This window comes from Sinocyclocheilus grahami, unplaced genomic scaffold (assembly GCF_001515645.1).
Source record: "Sinocyclocheilus grahami isolate Dianchi unplaced genomic scaffold, SAMN03320097.WGS_v1.1 scaffold79.1, whole genome shotgun sequence".
NCBI lineage: Eukaryota > Metazoa > Chordata > Actinopteri > Cypriniformes > Cyprinidae > Sinocyclocheilus > Sinocyclocheilus grahami.
This window is the reverse complement of record NW_015505258.1, coordinates 1,090,164-1,100,388: the sequence shown is the minus strand read 5'-3', so window position 1 is coordinate 1,100,388 and position 10,225 is coordinate 1,090,164. Positions and strand designations below refer to the sequence as shown.

At 39.5% G+C, this 10,225-nt stretch overlaps 1 protein-coding gene across 1 annotated transcript in view; it reads right to left on the bottom strand.

Moving 5' to 3' along the window:
• Positions 1-9,154: 9,154 nt before the first annotated feature.
• LOC107586247 (alpha-2-macroglobulin-like) overlaps positions 9,155-10,225 on the bottom strand; it is a 23,606-nt gene continuing 22,535 nt past the window's right edge. The window contains exon 34 of the mRNA XM_016273514.1: positions 9,155-9,242. Within this exon, the coding sequence (XP_016129000.1) occupies positions 9,202-9,242 (41 nt within the window). The 3' untranslated portion in view covers positions 9,155-9,201. The remainder of the gene's footprint in view (positions 9,243-10,225) is intronic.

Sequence of the window (10,225 nt, the reverse complement as noted above, 5' to 3'; positions counted from 1 at the left end):
AATAAAGCATCTGTATGAGTGTTTTTTTTTTTTTTTTTACACACTTAGGACGGAATGGGCCAACGATGGCTCTATAACATCCAGCCTATAAAATCTGACAAAAGCGTGTCACCGCTGCACAAATGTCTTGAATTGAAACGCCCTTAAACAACATCCACGAGGTGGCCAAACCTTGGGTACTATGAGCCCTCAGCCCCTCTGGAGAACAAAGAACCATGCTATTATAACCCAATATGATAGCTCACACTACCCAGTGGGACAGGCGCTGATGAAAAATAGGTTTACCCCTATGAGAATCAGCCCACGAGACAAATAGCAGATTACTTTTCCGCAGCGCTTTCGTTCTGTTTCATCGCAATGCAACACACGGACAGGGCACAAACAATGAAGCCACTCTTCTTCTGGCACGAATGCTGGACTAGTTTTGAGAGACACTCTCGAGTAATCCATAGCGAATTGCATACAGGAGTTATGAACCGACAAAGCATGAAGTTCAATAACCCGTTTTGCGGTTGAAAGAGCCAGTAATAATGCGGTCTTTAGCAAAAGGAGCTTCAGATCGCTGCTGTCTATAGGTTCGAAAGGTGTACGAGATGAAACATTAAGGACCACAGACAGGTCCCACGGCGGAATCAGTGGTTTTCACACCCTGTTCAAACGCTGTGCACCCCTCATAAACCTGCAAACAAGCGGGTGTCGACCCATAGTGTTATTGTCAATCCCCACATGACACGCAGAAATCGCCATGAGATACACCTTAACGGTTGAAAAAGCTCTGCCTTTATCCAAAAGTTCTTGCAGAAAACACAACACATCTGTGACAGGATAGAGAAAAGGAACAATGTGCTTATGTGCGCACCACTGCTTGAAAACATTCCATTTCCTATCGTAAGCAGAGAGCGTCGAGGCAGCCCTCGTGTTCTGAATTGTCTCGATCACCCTCTGAGGCAACCCAGTATAATTTAAGTTTAACCTCTCATGGGCCAAGCCTAAAGAGCAACTTTGTCTGAGGCGGTGTTGGATGAGAGGAGGTCTCTGCACAGCAGGAGAGGCCAGGACTGGTCGACTAAGACCTGCATTATCTCCATCAGCCACAATTTCTCATTTCGGGGCAATCAGTATGACTGAGTCACACACATAGGCGCTCCATCTCTCGCTAGCATGAAGAATAGAGGACAGTGAGTGTTTTCGTGTGATGCGAAGAGATCTAGGGCCACACGGCCGAATCTCTTCCACAACTGGCCCACTACCTGAGGGTTGGAGTGTCCATTCTTCGTACTGAGGATTCCCCCTGGAAAGGAGATCTGCCCCCATATTTATTATTCCCGGGACGTGCATTGCCTGTAATGAATGAAAGTGTTTCCTGCCCCACACAATGAGTTTCTTTGCCAGACTGGGAAGCTGAGGAGAGCATGTGCCCCCTCGGCGATTTTTATATGCTACCGTGGTTGTGTTGTCTAATCTGATTAAAACATGGTGGTTCCGCAGAAACTGCACAAAATGTTTCAAAGCTAAAAACACTGTTAACGGTTCCAGGTAATTTATGTGCGCGCTCTGCAGCGAGACGGGCCATTTCCCTTTCGCTAGCACACACCACCCCTACCTGAGAGCGATCTATCCATCGTTACCATCTTCCTCATGGAAACTGCACCCAGCAGAGTCCCGAATTTGAGGAATGATCGGTTTCTCCAGTAACCGAGAGCACGCATGCAAAGTGCTGACACCCTCACTTTGCGGTTGAGGTGGCGTTTTGGACATAAGTGTTGTGCTGCTGTCCGATTCTGAAACTCTCTCATTCGCAACAGTCCCAAAGGAATAACTGAGACTGTTGAGGCCATCAGCCCCAGAAGACGTAAACACAGTCTGAATGGGACTTTGTTCCCTTTTTGAAAAAGGGATAGACAGCTGCAAATTGACTTGATGCACTCCTCTGACAGAAACGCTTGAAACTGATGTAACGCGCACTGAGTAGCGCTCGGTTCACAATTACTAAGTTACTATGTGACCACAACTGTGGTACAGTGGTAACTACGTGGGATTGCTTGGACCAGAAATCAGAAGACAAGGGTCGACTCACTAGAGCAAAAGGCAGCAGAAGGACATCAAAGTAAAACAAAATAACTACTAGGACTACTTGGGATGCGCACGTCCTGATTTTGCCGAGTTAGATGTGTTCCTAGGTCAACATATTTTGTTGACTCTGGAATAACATTTTAATCCAAAAATGTAGTCTTGACCATATCCCTACACCTAAGCCTAACCTTAACCATTAGTAATCCCTAAAATGATAGATGAATGACACTGATGTGCAAGCACCAAACTCTGATTGTAAGCCTAAACTTCACAAAAATTATAATCTGGTTATACAAAGATGTTGATCCAGAAATATATTGCACTTGGTAAAATCAGGTTCTGCACTGGGATGTGGTTAATCAAAGAAAAGGTAAGTGTATTCTTCTGGGTCACCGTGATTTTGCCAATTAAAACATGTTCCTGGATCAACATCTTTTGTTAATCCTGGATCAACATTATTCTTAAAAAATATAGACCTAACCCTGTCCCTACCCCTAAACCTAACCTTACCCATAATTTATCCCTAAAATCAGAGGGAAATGATGGTTGAAGAAACAAGGATGTAAAAGCATGTAACTCAGGTTGTAAGGCTAAAATTGGCATTTACTGTAAACTTATTCCTCAATTCTGATTGGTTGATTGGAATGTTGATCCAGGATCAACATGGATGTTGATCCAGGAACATGTTGCACTTGGTGAAATCACGTTCACCATTGTTCTGAGTGTTTTGTTTCTTTGAATAAATTGTGATCCTTTTGAAATTAAAATAATAATAGAAACAACAAAACCCAAATAAGTAACAATAAAATAACAATAGTTCAAAACAAAAACACAAAGATATTAGAGTTCAAATCTAGTTCAATGTATCAAAATCAGTTTCCAAATGTCAACATCAATTTCTGAAATTCAACCTCAGTTTCTCAATTTCAATGTCTGTTTCTCAAATTCAAATTCAAACTCAGATTCTTAATTTCAATATCAGTTTCTCAATTTCAAGTTCAGAAAACAGATTTAAAATCAGAATCTTAATCCAAATGTTAATGAACAGTAATGTTCATCAATAAAAGAAACAGGTTAGTCCATGGGATAAAAAAAAATGATATCCAGGGAAATCCAGGTAAACTTGAAAAAATAAAAATGTTTGCAGTTCTGTCCTACCCGATCAGAAAAAAAAGACTTTTTACTCTGTTTCCAGGTATGAAACGATGGAATGGCTCGCCAGTCCAAACCAGGAATAAGAATCCACAGCCCGGATAGAATTCAGGATCACAGCAGCAATTTTTCAGACATTCAAAGAAGATAGGAAACAAAACAAAGAAAAAACAAGGCCTTGCAAAAACAAAGCCAAAAACAATCATCAGTAACTTTTCAAATGACTAAAGCATCTACTTCAATTAGGGGTCGCCTGATATGTTTTTACACTGATTATTACAGATCAAGTAGACTGATAACCGATATTTTGAACCGATATACTGTATATGTCTGGTGTAAAAATGGCAAATTAATGTCAAAATTAAGAATAACAAAGGCTCTGACAAAAACAGCCTTCTCTGGTGTTGGTTGAGTGTAGTACTCCCACACTACACTTCTTACTCTTGTCTTCCTCTGTGCATCCATCTGCAATAAGGGTAATATAAACAGAGGGCCCTATTTTAAGCGCATGGTGCAGGAGCACTTAGAGCGTGTCCAAATCCACTTTTGCTAGTTTAACGACGAGGAAAAAGGTCGGCGCGCCCGGCACATGGTCTAAAAAGGTTGTCCCTATTCTCTTAATGAGTAAAGGGTGTGTTTTGTGCATAACGTGCAATAAACCAATCAGAGTGTCATCTCCCATTCCCTTTAAGAGCCAGTTGCGCTCGCGACATATCGAATTTGCTATTTAAACGGCAGAATTTGCAAGCGCAAAGACAGAACGCGTCTCCAGAGAGGAAACGGGTCTGCTCGTGCGCGAGCAAATAGGTAGCCTAATTCTAATATATGCAATGACTATCCATTATGACATGTAGGCATTTTTATATTTATGTAGCCTACACAATAATAATCTTTTACATTGTAATCTTTTAATTTTTAATATTTGGCATGTTTGTGTGCTGCTGCGTGTCCCTATACTAACGCACTCTTTAAATAACAAAAAAACTACTGCGCCTTGACTTTAGACCAGGTTTTAGTTGGTCAATGGTGCAGTCTATTTCAGTTGCCTCAAAATAGCAACGCGCCAACAATGCGCCTGAACACACCTCATTTTCAGACCAGCACGCCCATGGGCGCACAAATGGACGCAAATGCATTTGCTATTTAAACAACGTGGATGATACAGCCCTATATGTCTCTGACAGCGCCTGTAGTCCCATTTAGCAACTTGTTAGCAACCTGTCTTTTCAAAGAAATGTAACAGTTTAAAAAAAAATCACGAGTGGGGTGTAACTGGTATGTTTTATGCCGTAGAATAAAACGTGAAAGTATCTTGAGCTTGTGTGAACCACGGACCTTATTTTAGGGGATTTAACCAAATTCCCGTTCAAAAAACCCATTGACTCTGGGACGATGGAACTGGAAGTGCTAAAATGCAAACTCGCTTCCGGGTTTTTCCCTTCAAAGTGACATCATAGTTCCACCACTATAACTGAAATAAGAGTTTTTACCATCAGAACCTCATCTGAACCAAGGTTATGTCAGCCATATCAAATGCACACTCTCCAAACAAACTCGGTGGGAGATGCTCATTAGTTTCCCTTACAACATGCAGAAAAATGACAGTTCAAGCAGTAATCTTGTTTTTTCCCTAATTTTAATCGTTCATAAATTCTTTTTTTTTAATTCCCGCCGTTCTAAATCCACACAGTTGTTCTTTGCACTCCATCTCGCACTCTGTTTGAACGGTCATAATGCAGCACTGAGCTCAAATAATACATACCAAACTGTATGTTCTCCAGATAAGTTCAGCTTAGTACCGCATGGGAGAATATTTATATTTATATGGAAAATACTGTGGAACCGCGTGTATTTTGAGGTTTAAGATTGCCGCGAAACTACCGTGGTCAAGTGAGCCACCACCTGGATTTTGCTGCATGGCCCTGTCCCAAATGGCACCCTAAACCCTCGCGGAGTCCGCACTTTCGTGACATAATGTCGCTTTGACTGTTGGGCAGGGGCGGACTGGTCGACGTTCTAGAGAAGTCGTCGGCCTGGCTGGTTCATCATCAAAGAAAAAGTGTCAGATTAAGTGACGTTGACGGCCAACAAAAGGCTAATGCGATATATTTTTGTTTATAAGAAACCGAAACTGATGCGAAGGAGAGCTCGTGATGGCAATTAAGCAAAAGACGTGAAGATAAAGGCGGCTGGGAGAAACTAAAAGGAAAAAAAGTGAACAGTTACATCAGATTACCTTTGCCCGCCTCTCTCACTATACACAGCATGTAGCTAGCACTATAGTAAAATCCCAGGACAATCCTAGAGCGTCCACTGCTATTTATCACGCAATGTCTGGCATGAATATTCCATTCATTCATAAAGAGACAGCAGCGATTCTACAACGGGTTACATTTGAGAGCTATTGAGAAAATTTAGTAAATTAAGTAGCCTAAGGTGATTAGTCTGATTAACATGACACACACACACACACACACACACATATGTGAATAATCAAATGGGAAAATTCTGTTGTTTCAGGTTTCTAGATTCTAGGTTTATGTTTATCATTGTCATATACATTTTGCATTCTGCTCTTTTTATTTTAGTATTTTAGTTATACAATAATACATTTATTTCAATCCTCTGTTGAAAAAAAAATAGAAAGCATCACATAATTTGTAATGGTTTTATTGGTTGTAATGAAAGTTGTATTGGTTTTAATGGAAACTGTAATGGCGCCTGTTGGTCTCTACTGGTAATTGGTCATGGCTTTTGTTAAAGCACTAAATACTTATGTAATATAAACACTACAGGAAACCATTATTTAATAGTTTTAATGGTTAAAAGTTAATGGTTTGAAATGTTTGTAATGCTATTAGCAGTGGAAATCATTCGAATTTCTGTGATTGTTTCTATTGTTTTTGTCAGCAGGGTCACCATGTTTTGTGATGTTATTTGCCATAAATGAGATAGGATTGCTGTAATATTGTGAGATAGTAGCGACTGTTTGTATTTGTGGTGGGCCTATTTGGGAGAAAATCCAGGGCCGTTTTTTACTCCCAGTCCATCCAGTCCTGCTGTCGGGTAGAAATCTGCTGCGGAGCTCATACCAGTGCTGGCTCAGCGGCCATTGTAAGTTCGTAAGACTGCAAGTGCACATGAAGTGTGCATATTTGTGGAATTAGGATACGGATACATGAAGCGGCCAAAAAGCTGAGGAAGACCTATATTTCAGCGGTTATTAATTAAACGTGCCCAAAAACAAGAAAAATCTATTTAAAAAGGCATATTAATATGGGACATTATAAAAGATACAGTTTACGGTGTAGTTTTGGAGAAAAATAAATTGTTAAAATACATTATAACACTGATTAGTTCCTGCTTTTTTTTTACATGCATTATTAAAATTCCTTCAGCGTTAACATGAAAATGTCAATTAATTCTTCTTCAGGATAGAATTCAGGACCTCTTCCTGTGAGAGGTGAGCACAGATATAGGGGATCTTGATTAGCTGGAGCAGGTGCGGGGAATCAGAAAGCAAGGTGATTGTGATCTTGTGAATTTCGGTGCTGATGACTGTGATGACTGAGGTTGAGGACAGGTATGAGCCGGGGAGGATTGTGGGACATGGAGTCCAGAGATGGTGACTGGTGACAGAGGCTGTGTTCGAAATGGCATACTTGCTTACTTAGGGGACCCAACAACTGTTTCTTGAAGTGCCCTTCTGCATCATCATCCATATGGAATCAACGCAAAGAATCACGGGGGCCGACGTGTCCATCAGTTGTTCCCTTCGAAATCCTTCATTCGAAGGGCCCGTTGAAGTGACCAATTTTGAGCACTTTTGGTTTGAAACGACCCTTCAATATGGCGGTCGTGATTGTTTTCACTCTGAAGCGCCATTCGTAGGGCTATATATCCCGTTTGGAATGTGTGCCCATGGTACTGCTGACATAGAAAACGCATATGCAGTGCCTTGTTTACGTGCAGAGGAATGCACAGTTAAGGCTAGATGTTATACAGATTCGTCTACTGGGCATGTACACATCAATATAGTATAATTTTTGTCACACTGCACAACAATAATTACTGTTTTTGCATCATTGTAAAGGGTAGGTTTAGGTTTGGGGTAGGTATAGATGTTAATACAACACAATCTAATAGGTAGAAATTTTTATTTACTGTTAGCTTCCGGTTTCAGCTGTATCCCTTCTAACATTCTAAGGTAAAAAAATTATAATGTTTTAATTTACACAGCTATTCAAACAGCAAGTAAATTATGGAGAAAGTGAGCAAAGAACATTCACATTAACAAATATTACTGATTTCAGTTCAGCTAGAGTACTAAACTCAAAATTTAAGCACTCAAAATTCCTTTTATGATCAATGAAGCTGTCCACACTGTAAATTAATATCTCACTTATATAGTTCATACACGTGCACTCTGTTGCTTATGTTGAGAGAATTTGCAAGTTTCAGTCAGAATTCATTCAGCACGCGCACACTGAACAAAACTCGAGATTTCAGCATTGACTAATCTGAACGCCTCTGATTGGCCATTGTTCATAAACTCAACAGAATTGCGTGTGATTGGTTCTAATGTGCAACGCTGTAAAATCGCGTTAAAAGAAATATGACGCGAGCAGGTCTAAATTTAACACAGAAAACCACACTTTTCATTTAATTTTCATTTTCACTAGTTTCATGTTTCAAGTATTATAGTTTTATTGAAAAACCAGGGGACCCCCCCAAGTTCATTTTTTTTTAGTTTATGGGGGGTCCCTTAATGCTTATGGGAGGTCCAGGACCCCGCTGCTTGACAAATGAAATAAACCAATGCCACTAAGAAAAACTACTCATACAGTATTTAAAAAGTATTGAAACCCCCCCAAAAAAACATTCTGTATTCTGTATCATTGTACTATGAGCTGCAGAACTGAAGTGCATGACCTTATTGACAGTGGAAGGAGTACTCTGTCTCCGACTGATCACCTGAAGGAAGAAGGTAATATCAAGACACAAGTTAATAGAAGGCTCTGGCCTGGGTCATTGTACAGTTGTTCACTGTAGTAAAGCAAGTCTTCACATGCATAATTGCAATAGATTTTTCATTAAAAATAGTGTATGTATATAGATACAGTCAGGTCCATATATATTTTGGACACAGGCACAATTGTATTATTTTAGCTGTTGACCAAAACATATTCAAGTTACAGTTATATAATGAATATGGGCTTAACGTGCACACTCTGAGCTTTAATTTGAGGGTTTTCTCATCACAATTGTAGTGAAGGTTAAGGAATTACAGCTCTTTAATATGTACCTCCCCCTTTTTTCAAGGGACCTTAAAGGGGTCATCAGATGCCCATTTTCCACAAGTTGATATGATTCTTTAGGGTCTCAAAGAAAACATCTTGGAGCGCTACTAGCTGAAAGGACCTCCGTTTAATAGTCCCAGAAGGTGTATATAGTTCATACACGTGCACTCTGTTGCTTATGTTGAGAGAATTTGCAAGTTTCAGTCAGAATTCATTCAGCACGCGCACACTGAACAAAACTCGAGATTTCAGCATTGACTAATCTGAACGCCTCTGATTGGCCATTGTTCATAAACTCAACAGAATTGCGTGTGATTGGTTCTAATGTGCAACGCTGTAAAATCGCGTTAAAAGAAATATGACGCGAGCAGGTCTAAATTTAACACAGAAAACCACACTTTTCATTTAATTTTCATTTTCACTAGTTTCATGTTTCAAGTATTATAGTTTTATTGAAAAACCAGGGGACCCCCCCAAGTTCATTTTTTTTTAGTTTATGGGGGGTCCCTTAATGCTTATGGGAGGTCCAGGACCCCGCTGCTTGACAAATGAAATAAACCAATGCCACTAAGAAAAACTACTCATACAGTATTTAAAAAGTATTGAAACCCCCCCAAAAAAACATTCTGTATTCTGTATCATTGTACTATGAGCTGCAGAACTGAAGTGCATGACCTTATTGACAGTGGAAGGAGTACTCTGTCTCCGACTGATCACCTGAAGGAAGAAGGTAATATCAAGACACAAGTTAATAGAAGGCTCTGGCCTGGGTCATTGTACAGTTGTTCACTGTAGTAAAGCAAGTCTTCACATGCATAATTGCAATAGATTTTTCATTAAAAATAGTGTATGTATATAGATACAGTCAGGTCCATATATATTTTGGACACAGGCACAATTGTATTATTTTAGCTGTTGACCAAAACATATTCAAGTTACAGTTATATAATGAATATGGGCTTAACGTGCACACTCTGAGCTTTAATTTGAGGGTTTTCTCATCACAATTGTAGTGAAGGTTAAGGAATTACAGCTCTTTAATATGTACCTCCCCCTTTTTTCAAGGGACCTTAAAGGGGTCATCAGATGCCCATTTTCCACAAGTTGATATGATTCTTTAGGGTCTCAAAGAAAACATCTTGGAGCGCTACTAGCTGAAAGGACCTCCGTTTAATAGTCCCAGAAGGTGCTCTTTGGTTGGGTTCAAAATTATATCTATAGAAACTACGGATCCCTGGTTTGAATGAGGAATTAGATTTAACTCCATATTTGTGAAATGATTATTGAAGTATGATTATTATTATTATCAAGATATATATATATATTTTTTTTTGTATATGTGATTATACTTTGAAATTGTTAATGATACTATTGGTCCCCCTTGTAATGATTATTTTGGTTTCTCCCATTTCTACTGAGCAGATTATATCTACACCTGTGACTAATTTTGTACTTGACACACTCTGAGGAAGGCTGGATGGCCGAAATGCACCAGTGTGCAGTATTTTAGTCATTTTTAATGTTTCTAGAGTGAGCAATGTTTGGATAAAGGCCTTTTAACATTTTGGAACTGGAAGAAGTGCCTTGGATCCGTAGTTTCTATAGATATGATTCTTTAGGGTCTTAATGAAAAGTCTATAACATACTTTGGTTAAAGTATTTCTCAATGGTAGTGTAAAAAACCCCCTTTTTACCCTGTC